General features: G+C 44.9%; 1 protein-coding gene across 2 annotated transcripts in view; it reads left to right on the forward strand.

Annotated features, from left to right (window-relative positions):
- Positions 1 to 5,641: 5,641 nt before the first annotated feature.
- LOC149364969 (uncharacterized) overlaps positions 5,642 to 15,870 on the forward strand; it is a 37,712-nt gene continuing 27,483 nt past the window's right edge. The window contains exon 1 of one of the 2 annotated variants that reach the window (XM_089574962.1): positions 5,642 to 5,879. In XM_089574962.1, the coding sequence (XP_089431088.1) occupies positions 5,768 to 5,879 (112 nt within the window). In that variant the 5' untranslated portion in view covers positions 5,642 to 5,767. The remainder of the gene's footprint in view (positions 5,880 to 15,870) is intronic. The other variant, XM_089574963.1, reaches the window with a different exon arrangement.

Genomic DNA, 15,870 nt, shown 5'->3' on the forward strand with positions numbered 1-15,870 from the left:
ATGCCTAACTAATTCTGCACATCAATAATATGCCAGGGGACGGCCGGTAGAAGCACCTGCATGTGACGCCTGTTTTGGCATATTACGTAATACGCCTTCCTTCTAGCCTCCCCGTGAACAAGTTAACGAAACCCTTTCACAACAAACGCGTGGACCTCGCTCATGGTACGAGCAATTTGGCTTAGGGAACTTTTGCAATCGATGATGCCCGTCACGTTGGCGGAGTCACGCCAAAGGCGATAAATGTGCACAGGCTTCCGCGCGTGCCAACCAGAGGTGTTGTGTAAACGGCTGCAAAAAGTAATATAATCGCGCAGCAAGGGAGCACGCTTATGGAGCTTTCTTGTCGTCGGTTATAAAAGCATCCGCTCAAGATTTTCCCTTCTCGATGATGTCCCTTTCCACAGATTACGCCGGCTAATCAGCTGACCAGCAACTAAACTGACTAGGACGGCTAGCAGATGGCAGGACGAGAGCGAATGATGATGATGATGATGATGATGATGATGATCCGCTGCCTACAAAGTGTAAACGTAAATTGACATCGCATGACACTGACACCGCACAGTACACGGGCGTTTTTCACCTCCGAATTGCCGCCGCCGCAGCCGTTATTCGATCCCACGATCTTATGCTGAGAGGCTGAATGCAAAGGAACCGAACTACCGATGCGCGCCTATGCTTCAAATTTTGTTTGATTGAGTTTTTGATTCCTGAGTGCAATGAACGGTCAAATGTATCATGTATATCGTGTTTCTGGGTTTGAAATAAGAGCTGGCTTTTCACAGAAAGGAAGGAGACGAGGGGAGGAGAACGACTGAAATTTACCAATTCATGTCCGATTCCCACCGGTGCTTAAAGCTTGTTCGCCGTGACTTTCTTCCCTTGACGGCAGTTGTGCATGGTCAACTGAGTTGTTTGGCGTCTTTGCCCTTTGTGTTCTGTTTCGTTCGCAGTTTACTTTATTTTTGCATACCACCGTTACGAAAGACAAGATGTGTTGTTGTTCTGGCAAACTTTCTGGCGCTGCCACAACGATTCAGCTCCGACTCTCGCTAGCTCAAGCGCATTCGCTACCTAGGCTTCATGCTCGGCCTGTTTTGTAACGTCTCAATTTTAACCGTTCGCGGTCCCGCAAACACACACAACAATAAAAATGAGGAATTTATTGCGCAGCTCAGCAAGCAACGGAAGTAATTGGAAGGCATCAGTTGGGCGGGGGCGACGATAGTGCAGTTATTGCATCGTGGCGATCCAGAATCTTCTTCTTCATGCGTGAAAGCTAACTCGAACATAGTATTAAACCATCCAGTTGACGTGAAAACAAATAGTGAGTGGAAAAGACACGCGCTGACTTACAATTGACGATTTATTTGGAACAGCACTGAATATACGCGTAGTCGCAAATAGAGTGCACAAAGGCGGAAAGAGAAACCTCTAGGGTCTCATGCATCAAGATAGAGCACTCACTGGCATGCAGGACAGTAGAAGGGTAGCTTACACATGTGTTGCTGTTTTATCACCATTTTGACGAAGCAGACAATGAAGCGCTGGCAAATAAGGACGCATCGATGCTAAATGTCCTCTAGCAGTCAACAGCCTCTTTAAAAAGAGGCCACGCGCACCGGACTGCGTGTTTCAGAGAATCAACAGATGTGGGAAGCCTGCAGCCAATGTAAATTGCTGAACCAGATTTAAACCCAGTTGCCGTACTGCCCTGCGTGAGAAGTTCACCAGATGAGGTCAAATGTTTTAGGGGAATTTCTCAAGGTGCAGTATATCTGTAGATATGTAATAAGAGAGTAGCTACTCATTGACATCCACCCAATCACAGCCATACGGCTGCAAAGGAAAACTATACAGCTTCCTCAGAAACTTCGTAGTTAACGAAAAATTCGTCCTGGTCTGTTGCTTGAACACGCGACCATCGCTTCACCGGAGAAGTCGCTCTACCAACTGAACTAATCGGGAGGGCTATCATATAGCACGGGGGAGGGGAGGGGGCGAATTTATCAATAACTCGAAGTGAGAACACCGTTGGTCAAATGTTTGAGGGGAATCCCCCAAGGTAGGGTAGATTTTTAATAAGGGAGTAAGTACTCATTTGCATCCACACAATCCAAAACTTTTGCCTAATCCACAACTGACCAGCACTGTTCCAGCTTCGAGTTATTGATCAATTCGCTCTCGTCCTAGCATCTGCTAACCGTTGTGGACATCTTAGTTGGTTGAGCGACCGCACCTGACAGGCAGCTGGTTCCAAGTTCGAACGCCGGACCAGGACAAATTTTTCTCTAACTGTGAAGTTTCTTGAAAGCTGTACAGCTTCTCTTTGTAGTCGTAGAGCTGCGCTTGGTGGATACCAATGAGTAATTACTCCATTTTCACCAGATTAAGCCATGGTTTGGTTATGAAGGATTTAACGTTCAGAAGTTGCACGTGGGTTATGACTCATGACAGGCGCTGATTACTAATGGAGGTCTTCGGATTGACTTCGACCACCTGGGGATTCTTAACGTGCGCTGATATGTTGTTGGTGGTGTTGGCCCAACAAAAGATGGCACATACCCACACTGGGGGATTACACAGCCCACGGTCGTCTCTTGCCTTTCGTCCACATCGACATGCGGCTGCCGCGGCTCAACCGAACCCCATAGCCACTGAGAAACTGCAGCTGGTTTGATGAGCAGAGACGCAAAACAAGTGTTCACTTCGTTAGTGCACTGCACGCTCAGAAGGTGGTCCGAGTGTTCCAGTGTTACTTTTGACCACACATTGCCTATTTAGTCGTTTAACTGTTGACGCTGAAGGACACTGCCTTATAGCCTTAACCACAGGTATTGACGGGCTGTTCCCTTTTGGCAGTGTGCAGTAGAATCGACGCCTCTGTGGACAACAGTGAGGGCAGTGGTGTCTTGAGGAGGTCGCCAGTGGTTACTTCAGAAGGCCTGACTTTCCCGATTAGTCTGAGATCGTCCCAACACCGTCACCTCTCTCGTGTGTTTTTCGGAGATGCGCGACTCGAAAGCTGTAAGGCACAACGAGGAGAAGCTGCTTCGATCAGCTCATATAATTTGGTCATTTGTCGAAACGCTGCTGGCGGGCTTTCTTTGCCCCGTTTTCTTCTTTTTTTGGCTGCAAGAAGCTGCAACAGAGGCTGCCACAAATGTGAAATATAATGTTATCGCATTCAACTCTTAACGTGACTTAATGCGTCCCTTTAGTTTTTATTTCATAAATTTCTGGTTTGACTTCATTCTTGTTCTTTGCTTTTTTTTTCTAATTCTTCAACTCGGGGGACGGGCAGGGCCTAAGCTGTTACAGTAATTACGAATAAAATTTTCAAATCTACTTCCGAATTCAGTCACTCAGTCTCAGAATGCATCAGTCTTGGAGAATAGTGGGGCAAAACGCAACATTTTGTTACTAGCAGCACGTAATCTTCAAACCTGAAGTACAATTAACTGGATGTTTAGCTGAAATTACCAGCCCCATGTGCACTGCAACTCAACTAAAACATTTTAGGGACAGGAACTGCACGCATTTTTTTTTTCTAAATCTAAGCACCGCACTATTTCAAACTAGAAAAGAGCGGCTTCTTATGCAGAACATGTGGTGATGATGTAGAAGCATCTCTTCGGTCTGACCTACAATCATGTCCAAAATTCAATAAACAAAGTTTGAAGCGGGTCACGAGAAAAACTGTCTGAATAGAGCACTTCTCATGCGAACAGGGTTTTAAAAATTGTGCCCAAGGAGCCAAATTAGCATTCATTGCAAGGCTGAGTGATTCGATAATTCTGGAGGGCCGTCTCATTTTGCCCCGCGGGTGGGAGCAAAATTCGGCATTTTGAAATTTCGAATATCATAAAAATTTCTGGGTTCCGCTTAAGCTAGCCTTTTCATATTCACAGAGCGCAATGTCAGGACGGTAACAAATAAACCTTTAATATTTGTTTGTCGATATTTGTGAGAAATGAAAATAAGATGATTTTAGGCCGCGTTTTGTCCCACTCTTCCCTGTCAGGGTAGGCTCCGAAGTATTTGGAGGCGGGTGGGTGGAGTTGTCCTTGCTAGAGAGCATGTCACGGACCAGGCTGCCACCTTCGGTACCTTGCCAGTTTGCGCTGTCCGTGTGCGAGAGGGACGGGTGAGGTGCAAGTACGGCGCATCGGTTGCGTCTCAGCTCCCTTAGAAAATCCTTGCGCCGGTTCTTATGGGAACTTCTGCGTGTTTGAGAGTCAAACATTGTTTTCTATTTCATTTGGTAGCTACGCCTAATGTATCTTTAATGCTCCCTACATATTCCAAAATTTATGGCAATTACGGCAGGACCTTTTACAATTCTCGACCTTCGTTCCTTCCTTCTTTCCATGTCACTTACGTGTCAAGGGAAGGACTACTGCTTCTTCGAGGTTTGGTTGGTTTATGGGGTTTAACGTCCCAAAGCGACCAAGGCTATGAGAGACGCCGTAGTGGAGGGCTCCGGAAATTTCGACCACCTGGGGTTCTTTAACGTACACTGACATCGCACAGTACACGGGCCTCTACAATTTCTCCTCCAAAGAAATTCCAGCCACCGCGGCCGGGATCGAACGCGTGTCTTTCGGGTCAGCAGCCGAGCACCATAACCACTGAGCCACCGCGGCGGCATCTTCGAGTAGGAGTAGTAGTAGTAGTAGTAGTAGTAGTAGTAGTAGTAGTAGTAGTAGTAGTAGTAGCAGTAATGCGAGTAGTAGTAATAGCTGTGCCACTTACTGCTAGGACAACGACAACAGAAGTGGTAGTAGCCGGAGGAGGTTGAGGCAGTTGTAAGCTACTGGCGGAGTTAGCCTTGCGATTCTTCTGCCGTAGGCGCTACCACGCAACAACCTCTCATTTATGTGTAAAAAATAGCAACAACAAAATCAGAAGCTGTCAGTTTATTCACCTACTACATTCCGAACGTCCTAAATTTATTTCCTCAGTACGAAGAACACCTTGCGATGACTGACTTGGCTGCCGTATAGGCACCCTTCTACCCTTCGGCATTTTCTTCCATATAGATAGGCAGGCTTGCTTACATAAAGGAAGAAGTACTACATACGAGGGTGTGGAAAAATACTTCCGGTCTTCGCCCCCCCCCCCCCCCCCCCCCCCCTGGTGCCACAACATGGCGTCCCGCGATTATTGCCGCTGCACCTTCACCGACAGCAATCACTGTCTTCCGCAGCAGCCCTTCTTCTCAGTACATGCGTCGTTCACCTCCAAACTCCCAAACACGCAGCGTGGGTCGTCGTTCTTACTCGTCTCTCCTCTTTCATCCCCACCATCCCTACGACGAGGTGAAGAGGAGGAGGAAAGAGACGAACGCGGCAGCAACAACAGCTGCGCGGTCGGGACGAGGCGAACTCGTGACCGAGCGGTCGCTTCTAAATGTGAAACCCTACGGCCGCGTGCCTCCAAGTGTGTGTTGCAGTCTCTGCCTCCTCCCTACCCTCTCTCTCTTCTCCTCCCCGCGCGGCTCAACTCCCCCGCAATGCCGAGCTCGGAGGAGCCGGTGGGAAAGGAGGAAAAACGTCCGAAACGTGACCGGCATCGATCCGGCGCCGGTGGAGCGCACGTTGATGACGCAGCAGCAGCAGCAGCAGCAGCAGCAGCAGCAGCGGTGGCGGGACGGTGCAGGTACCAGGGCCGACGGCTGCGGGGAGCGCGCGGGCGCAGAGAGGAGCAAGAGCTTGGCCAGTGCGCGCGTGAAAAAGTTGAGGCCGCCTTCGACGGGCCCGGGATGTACCCCGACGACGACGCTGCTGGGATGAGCTTGGCCTTTCTCTTGGATTTTTCCGTGTCGCCGCCGACACAGCAACTCCGAAGTGACCGTCTTCTGCGTCCGGCCCGAGGTGAGTTTTGAACATTTTGGTTTCACACCGCACCGCAACTTGTTAGCGGGCGAGAGGGGCTTCATACTAGGGAGCGTAGAGCGCTAGTTGAGGATTAAGCTTAGGGCTTTCCAGTATACACCTGCGAAGGAAATGTGCAGCACGAAATGAAGAAATTAAGTTTTAATAAACGCTCAGAAATTATGATTTTCTCCTTTTGCTTCGTGTAAGTGACTGCTAGACTGAGATACAAGTTGAGCGATATCTCGACTTGTTCCATACAATGCATGCTATTCCAGCCATTTGGCTGAACATTAGGGCACAAACTTCCGGTGACAGCAGTTGCGGTCAGGTCAACGATGTTCGTGAGATGAGCACTGGTAATACTGAGAAACACATGAATTGAAGTCTAGATCACGCTCGAATTACTCTATAATTATCTGAAAATGCATCACTGGTTATAAAACATAACTTCCCGTGGCAAAGCTACAGGACTTGTAGAAGGTGCCTAAATTCTCACACCAACCAGACGATACCTTTGAACCACCACGGAATTTGAAAGCGCTGCTTTCGCTTAGCCTCCCTTTACGTAAGCGTCGTAAGGATGCGTTGCGAGCAGCATCTGTAGTTGCCGGATTTAAACGCAGCTAAGTCTGGCAAACCCATGTTCCCTTCATGAAATTTAACTTTCAGCGTTAATAAACAGGCAGTTATAAAGGGCATTTAACTTCATTTGCCCTTAGCCGTCATGTAAGCTGCCTTCAAAACTTCTCGGGCCATCAGGTGCGATCGGTGCAGGTCGCGGGATGGCATTCTCGTAGCACCACCGGCACTTCACTGATTTCACGGACTGACACCACAATTCATTCTCACCCTTCTGTGACATGTAGTTCTGAGGTGTTCTGCGATTCCTGCTACAGACCCTCTAGCAGCAAACCCACTGGCCGAACCTATAGAAGCAAACCGACTGGCCAAGGAAGTTTATAGGAAGTTTATAGGAGCCTATTCATTGGTACCTTTCAGCGTACTTCTGCCCTTGTCATAAGTTCATACCGAATAAGCCCTTTGACTTGCTTCGCCCGGTTGTCCGTCTTGTTCACTATACCCAGACAACTGACTTAAGTTCCAGAAATTGATGCTTTTTCGCTGTTCCCGCATATAATCCCTTCCGGTTGCAGCTTTCATTGCTTATGCTGTTTTTAACCGCATTATACCAACATAAGGTTCAGTTTCTTTATTAATTTTCTTACATATCTTGTTCCCTTATTACGTCACGCAAATGTAGATTTTTTTTTCTCCTTGTCGCGAATTTCTCTTTTGTTCAGGCGACCGATAAGTTTAAGAGATTCTTTTTGTGCTGCACTTTATTTCAGCGTTTATATGACCTCTTCGCGGGAGGTGAGGAAAATTGCTGAAATGGCGCTCAAACTCTTACCGCACGCTACGAACTTTTCTGTCAGACAATATTTACCAGCTATCCTCCCCGTCTCTTGTATTCAATGCTTGATACAGAGGCAGACATTTTTGTTTATCTGTAGGTTTCTGGCGCGCATAAGTTTATGGTAGTTAATGTTTTAGGTCTTCGGTTTAAGCGCGGCATCTGTAAGCCAGCATTAGTTATCAGGCCGAACTTTTTGTGCAGATATATGCTGTATTTTGCAATCCCTCGGTTCCCTTGTCTTCATATGTGTCTACGCAACACTTTGGCAGGTATCTTAGTAACAACAAAATAGCCTTTCCTCTTTTCCGTTTTCTCGAATTCCGATAGCGTTAGATAGGTTACAAACTGCCGAGGCTAGACAGAGGTCGAGATTGCGCCTGAAAATAATATTTCTATCATCAAACGGCAGACAGCCTCACCAGCTTTAATGCGGTGAACTTCGCACTGCAAGATTTCATTGAACGTCTCATCGCATTGCGTTCTTTGCATGAATAAGGTGTTTCACATAGACAGGAAGACCGTATTGAACTTTACCTGCAGGATTTCCTGAGCAGCTGAGAAACTCTAATGGCTATGTATTTCAACAACGATAATGGCATGTCTTAAAATTTTAGCATATGCATGTTCCCTAATCCCTGAATAAGCGAATAAACTACTGCGCGTCTATTTCATTGCTGATTGGAAATTTGTCTTGTCAATTAGGACTCATCACGTGACAGAACCATACTTTCAGTATGCAGTGCCGACTGACATATCTTTTTATCTGCCGTTCGCTTACCCTCTTATTGACGTATTCTAGCTACGCTATTTGTTTATGGAAGACATAATTTAACAACCACTGAAGCAGCTAAAAGCGTATACCGACGCTGGTTATACCATGGCTGAAGAAGCCAACTGAATATATTTTATGTTCACCTCACTACCTCGATTCATATCTCTGTTTCGTATACTGGCAATTTTTCTACCAGCATGCTGTTTAATAATCATAAGATGATAGTGGTTGCGCCTGCGCAAACAAACTACTCGCCAAACTACACGCCAAAGTCTCATCCATTCCTAAAATGCGCCCCTCTCAAGCGCCATCTCTCCGCTGAATAGCATACTAGCGGCCTCCGTGAACTGCGCAGAATCATATCTCGTCCTGTGGAGCTCCGGTGACGTCGTAGGTGCAGCTGTCCTCCTTGAGTACAGGTGGCGCTTGTTGTCTGTTGAGCGGCGCAAGAAAGAGCCAAAAGATAAGATGTTCTATAAGAACATTAAAGTGTACTTTCATTGTTTCAACAGCAAATAAAACCATTCATTAGTTAAATCAAGGGGTCAGAACATAGTTATCATAGCTGTTAATGCGGAGAAATTGGCTGTAAGCAAGCTGTTCAGCCTACATCAATACCACTTTGCACTTGACACCACGTGATGATATAAACTGCCGAATGTTCAGTTTGTTTTGAGAACAAGGTTCAGTGAGAGTAGTGTACGTTGGCTGAAAGTACAAATCTGTAACCTTCACCTTTTAGGACGGGTTAATAACATGGTTGAGGACTGAGAAATAATAGAAAGGCCCGCATTTCCTGTAGAATTAGGGTTCTTTCGTTTTTATGGCTACCAGTTCAGTTTTCGCCACGATTCGTATTTCGAGAAGTGAAGTTGAGGGAAGAGGCTGTTATCAAAATCCGTCGTTAAGGAAGATTGAGGGGAGGGGAATGAGAGGGAGAGTTTTATGCGAAAGTTGTCGAGGAACGGCGCTACAACCACCAGTCACGCATGTAGAATGTGAAGGTGGAATTTTGGGGTGATGTCAGGTTTCTTTTGAGGAGAAATTAGTACGTGCATGCAAATTTGTGCATGCACCACATTATTTGCCATTTATGACCTTTTTTAAATGTTCCCAGAAATTCCATCGCCGCCATGGACAGTTTATTTTACTTTCTAATAGCACATAAAAGGAATTCGTCCCGCAAGTTTGTATGTGTCGTCACGTTCTCGAAGAGAACAATAGTTTTGTGGTTGCATATCTTATTCACCGCTTCACTGCATGCGATAACTTAAATAGTGGTGACGAAATTTGAACAGTTTAATAAAGTCTCTCAATCTAAGCCGTATCTTTTGAGCCATTTTTCTTCTTACATGGGATTGTAGAATGCGCTTCAGAAACCCTTAATATATCTTAAAGCTACAACGTCAGAGAGTGCCTTTCTATTCCAAAGAAATAGAGTGCCAAATTAGTATAGAAATACTTACTATTCATGTATTGAAATGAAATAGGGCATTTATTTCATTGATGAGCACCAAGTCTATCTTCGTTAGCGAATATAGATTTTATAACTTGTAGAAAAGCAAGGAAAAACAGTACGCAGAGATTTGAAAAGCACTTTTTACCACTTGTGCATACGTCTCCTTTAACGTGAATGGAGCACAGCCGCCGGATAGAGCCATAATAAATTAATGACCATAAACGTTTCTGGTCTTGCAGTTTAACGATTCTATAGAGTCATCCAGGTTTTAATATAAATATGAGGCTTCTAATAAAGTTACACCTCTTAAACTAGTTTATATCCCGAACGCTAGAAATTAGTGAGACCATAGTATTGTGGATTCAGACATACTTAAAAGACCGTTATAAAAGTGTTACAATTGAAAAAAGCGTATCCGAAAAGTGTGTAGTACTGTCTGGAGGGCCACAGTGCTCCGTTTTGGGCCCGTTATTGTTTTAATTATATATTAATGATATTCATGGCATCGTTGATCTGCCTGTAATGATTAAAGTTTTTGCCGATGGTTATTAAATCTGTACCCTTGTATCTTTCCCGGAAGATCAGATCAAACTCAACAGATGCCTTCAGCTGTTAAATTTGTGGCAGCTAAGCTGGAGTATGAAAATTAAGTATCAAAAATTACATACACGCATATAACTATCCTATAAGAATCCTATAAGATTTGGATATATCAGTAAATGCCTTGGTTGAAATACAGAGTTTCGGGTATTTCGCGGTTACACTAACGGATAAACAGACTGGCGTATTCACATTGAAAATACATATTCAAATCTTGCCAGAAGCTTCGTTTTCTTAGTAGGAAAGCTAGAGAAGGCAACTAAAAAATTAAGTTTATTGCCTACAAGACAATTCTAAGGCCAATTCTGGAATGTGGTTATACTGTGTAGAGCCCCCACCACAAGGATTTAATAAAGAATATAAAATGAACACAGCAAATTTTAGCACATTCTATATGCTCCATGTATCGCAGCACTGGCTTGGTGACAGCAAGAATAAAGCAGCGACTGAAACTTTTTTTATCAGATAATACAAGGGACATTAAAAACAAATAGCATTACGTGGAAACCCTCTGAAACATGGTCCACGAAAAAAGCACAGTAGAATAATGCAACCTATTAATACACATACTGGTGCGTACCGGTATTCCTTTTTCCCGATTTTACTGAAATATGGAATAAACGGCCAAGTGATGTAGTGGAGAGTACTGAGAGTATTTTCTGCACAAATGAGGCTCAAATTTCTAATTCTGTTTCATGATTGAAGTTTCTCTTTGCAGTGTGTAATTGTATTTGTTTCCCTCCCAGTGACGACCCTCACTAGAGGGTTAACAGTATGACCAGATAAATAAATAAATTACTTGATATTTCTTGGTGTGTCGTCACTAAGTTACGGGAGTGAAAATCGTCACAAAATCCTGAATCAGTGATCTCTTCGCTAAAGACTAGAAACCGCTGTTTCGTCAGGGCGTTCCGGACGGCTTGATTGGTGTTTCTTTACATTTGCGTTGTTACATAGTATAGGTTTTCACCAGTGAACAATGCCGCAAATATGAGATGAGCGCGACTAAAATAACCTTGATCAGCCATCACTGGTACCCCGCTTGCAATCGCGGACTAGACCTCATAGCCCTCTCGTTCACTCGCGCCTTCCACCAGCGGCGATGTTGCTGACAGTAGTCACCATCACCAGTGGCAATGCTTGTGGCAGCAATCTCTCCGCCAGCGGCATTGCTTTTGATAGTAGCCACTTCCACCAGTGGCAAAGTTTCAGATAGTAGTCATTCCCACTAATGGCGATGCCTGTGGAAGTAATCACCATCACCATCGGCAATGCTTGTGACGGAAGTCATCCCCACCAGCGGCAGTGCTTCTGGCGGCAGTCACTTCAACCACCAGCAATGCTTCTGAAAGGAGTCACCCCACAAGCGGCAATGCTTTCGATAGTAGCAAATTCCAACAATGGTAATGTATCTGACAGTAGTAACCCCCATCCACCGTGCCCCCACCAGTGGCAATGATCTGACAGAAGTCACTCCCACCAGTGGTAATACTTCTGACAGTAATACACTTCTGACAGTAAATACCGCACCGGGTATTTTATACGCTACGATAAACTGTACATCTGGAATTTTCGTCCCTAATATTCTAAGCATGACGAAACTAGAAGCGTTTGAAGACATGGCCAGACGAAGTAGATAACACAGGCGGTAACTTTCGACTGATTTTTATTCATTGCGCTCATTCGTTCCGCAGGATATCAAAAGCCTGTGATTGCAATGAATACAAATGAGGTAGAAGTTAGCGCTCGCACTGTACACCTCTGTCTGTCCATGCCTTCAAGCGCTACATGTTTCGTCACAACGAACAAACTTGCCTGTACAGCCGCCGTGATTCCTACTAAGACTACGCAAAAACATACCTGAATTATGCTTTGTTTATTGTGCTTACTATTTTGCTCACATTGGCTCGGCTTCGCTAGGCTTACAGGGTTTAACTTCCTACAGCGACTCAGGCTATGAGGAACGCCGTAGTGGAGGGCTTCGAGTTATTTCGACCACTTGTGTTCTTTAACGTGCACTGACATCGCACAGTACACGGGCCTCTAATATTTCTCCTCCATCGAGATGCGACTTCCGCGGCGCGGATCATACCCGCGTGATTCGGGTGAGCAGCCGGGTGCCATAACCACTGAGCCACCGCAGCGGCCCCTTTCACGTTAGCGTACACGCCTTATTAATGCGAAAGCTAGGCTATGTGGGCGGGGTCGTGTCCGCAAAATGTGTCACCAAAACGTGAGCGCAGCATTTGTGACGTTCTTAGAAGAGGTAACATAAAACGACTGGTTGCAATCGAAAGAGGATGATGTGAGGATGCTGCGCAAAAAGAAAGTTATGTGGATAGGATGATTAATTAATTAATTAGGGCCAGAAATGTCGAAAAAACTTCGAAATAGCGCGGACATCGATATAGTGAGTGGACGGGACAGCAGCTTTGGATGGCAAAATAGTGAAAAAAATGCGCAAAGGAGTGAAAATAAAGTTTGAAACTAATTGAGATGTATTTGATGAGTGATAATTAATGGAACAAAAAGTTTCATTGACATATATTAATAGTTAACTATGAGCGAAAACCATTGGACGGTTGAATAGGCTGGGCGAAGATATATTAAGTGGGCGGGAAAGCAACCACAGCGTCAAATTTGAAAAACCAACATGGTTGGTTCAGATAAAAGAAGGTATAATCAGAGTAAAAAAATATCGATCTTTAATCAGAGCATACGATTATTACGCTAATTCAGCAGTTAAATTAATTAACAAAAAAGAAAGTGATAAAGAGAGGCAAAGAGAAACGAAGAGTGTGAAGGAGGCGTCAATGCTCTGGCATTCTCCCAATGCGGGTCGCCGCAGTGATCTCTAACGTTTTTTCAGCGGAATCACCGCGTCATATACATGGCGAAAGGTGGGGCGTAGACGCAGCAACACTTCATAAGCTTGAATGTAAACGATGGTCTGTGAATATTTTCACTTCTTTCCGCACTGACAAATCTGAGCATGAAAACTGGAGAGTCGGCCTTCACGGAACGCTCACTAGTGCCACGAGTAAACCGGAATCGGATCTTTGGAGGTGTAGGGTACTGCTGCGCATGCGCGCAGCCGCTGTATTTTAGTCGACGGCGCAGGCGCATGGACGTCGAGAACTTAACGCTTTAGGTGGAAACATAGTTCCCCTTCCTATATATGTTTATCATTTGCCTGGCGACCAGCTCGCCACTCAATAACGAAATACTAATGACGTGCACACATGGTCGCCTGTTCGCGATCGCATGCCTTGAAGTGCACGCACCCGCTTGCATGCATGCGTGCATCAGCAAAAGAGAAACGGCAAAGAATGAAAAATAAGGAGAGCCAAATTGCGCCTCCCTCGCGACGCATTTTTCTTTCTTTTCTTCTTCCTTTGCGTTAGTGATCTGGACCAGCAAATGTCCAGGCGTCTTCCGTGACGTCACGACGCGCGTCATCGTCGCCCAGCCGATGCACACTTCTCCGACGCGCCGAGCCTAAAGAGACGTGATGGCGCTTACGTAACGGCGTTTTCTTTCGTCGGGGACGACAGCTGCCTGTGCAGAGGTGAAACCAGAGGAAGCAATCCACCTTGCCAGCTGTTACACTCTGAGACTGCACGTGACAGCTCGGCGATCGGACGTCACTGCACACTTAGCGTCACGTGATTAGCGGCTGCGGTGACGTCATGTCGCGTTCAAAACTTTTTTTTTTTTGTGCATGCTTTTTCCTTTTGGTCTGTGCTGCCTCTGCTTCGTGCATGCGAACAAAACCATTCGGGTGCTATAATCGGCTCAATGTTCGCGGTCGAATAGCTAATTTTTGTCATTTGCAGCATATAAGAGCGATGCAAGATGTCTCGCGCGTATACACTCCTTTATTTGCGTCACTGCTAAATAACAGCATAACTGAAGCGATAAGTTCAAATTATGCGTAAGCATCAGTAACACTATAAGACAACACTAGTGACGGCACCACTGAAGGCATTAGAGAGTAAGACGTCGCCGTGGTTAATTATTCCTGCTGAGGAAGAAAAGTAAACATTTGACGGTGAACTCTTGCTGGTTCTCATAAGTGGATCTGTGTGAGCCTCGAGCTAGTCCCCAGCGTGCTAGTACTGGAAGTTGTTGCTGTTGGGCTCACAGCAAAAAACAAAGGCTTGGACCAGCTATGAGTAATTGTTATTTTCTCAGAACGCATTTTGTATTTATCCTCGAGAGATAGGTGAGAGCTAAAGTTGCTGGAGAAAAAACCGCTCACTAATGAAAGCATAGGCATCACGCTGGGTTTCTGTTCACATGATCCGCTCAGTGCTAATCTTTCCATAGTCAAGAAGACTGGACTACTTAGTTATAAGAGATGCGAGCTAACAGTTAACCGTAATTCGTTTACTAATTGTATTTGACCCGTAAATTGCAAATTGACTCACTTCATCCCATTCAAAATATTCTTGTCGTGCATATAGACACACCCTTCGTAAAAACATGGAAACTGCCTTACGTTTATCCAGCGTTATCAATCTTCAGTCTGATCCTAATTCACAAGTTCTTTTGCTTTAGCTTCATTTTAAATTTAAGGAGCAGGGAATAAGATCGACTGGCTCACTGAAGAGGATTCCCTGTTTTCAACAATTCGAGAATAAATGAACACTTACAACTTCAAGCAGAAGCAAGTTAGGTATAAACACCATGTACAGCTGCCCGTACTTTTATGACCGAAAATTACGAGTAATGATATTGTATGGAGCGTCTTGTTTACATGCAGTCAAGTAGGAAAAGCCATGTGTGTATTGTTTATGCTTCAAGTGAAAAAAAAAATACATGCGGCCTCTACGCACTCTAGTTTTGACTTCAGGATTGACTGGAAGATAATTTTCAGCTAATTTCACAATGCATGGTTCCCCACAGGGCTTAGCAATGACGCGTAAATCTTCCACTAAGATTCCCTTCTCTTTATTTATTTTTTAGGACTGCCCAGAACAAAAAAATTTATTTCTGAAGTTAGGAGAAAAAATTAATTCCACCCTGCTTTTTAAGGAGAAGAAAATTTCACCCTGCTTTTGCGACTTGTGTGGCCTGCCAGCCACATTTAAAGAAGGCCAGTTAATTCTGGTCGAACATAAAAACAAGCGTTACAACCACATCAAGGCTAAAAATACTTAAAAATGACCCTATACATAGGGTTTCTTATGACGTCTTTGTTATCGGATACAGCTTTTTTCTCCATCACGATATTTTAGTTATTATTCACTCGCATTAGCAAATGCTGCGTACTGGGTAAGTAAATGCAATTGATCCTGGCCATACATAGTGCACCTTAGCAGAAAGCGTGGGTCTGACGTTGAACGTTAACTACCTGTCAGGTCAAAATTTTTAATTACAACTTTCTTTGCATTCTTTGTCGGTCGAAGTTTTCATGTTCATGCACACACTAAAATATGACTGATGTCCCTGCTCGCTTGAGCACTCGGTGTTGAGCACTCGCTTGAGCACTCGGGCTTGAGCACTACGGATTCCAGCTTGCACCTCCAAAGATCGATAAAGCAGGACCATTCAGTTTCGAGTATAACGTAGCATCCGTCGAACGTTCTGAAACGCAACGGCTTATTTCGAAAAGAGTAGCCCTGTGCTTTCGTTATTTTCATTCTTTAAAACTCTTAACCACGAATCCCGTCGCAGTCATTCACTCTGGGATCCTCAGCATATGGTCTTAAAAGCATCTGTCTTTCCTTCAACCGAT

This window comes from Amblyomma mixtum, chromosome 2 (assembly GCF_055824585.1).
Source record: "Amblyomma mixtum isolate Tamu chromosome 2, ASM5582458v1, whole genome shotgun sequence".
Classification (NCBI taxonomy): domain Eukaryota; kingdom Metazoa; phylum Arthropoda; class Arachnida; order Ixodida; family Ixodidae; genus Amblyomma; species Amblyomma mixtum.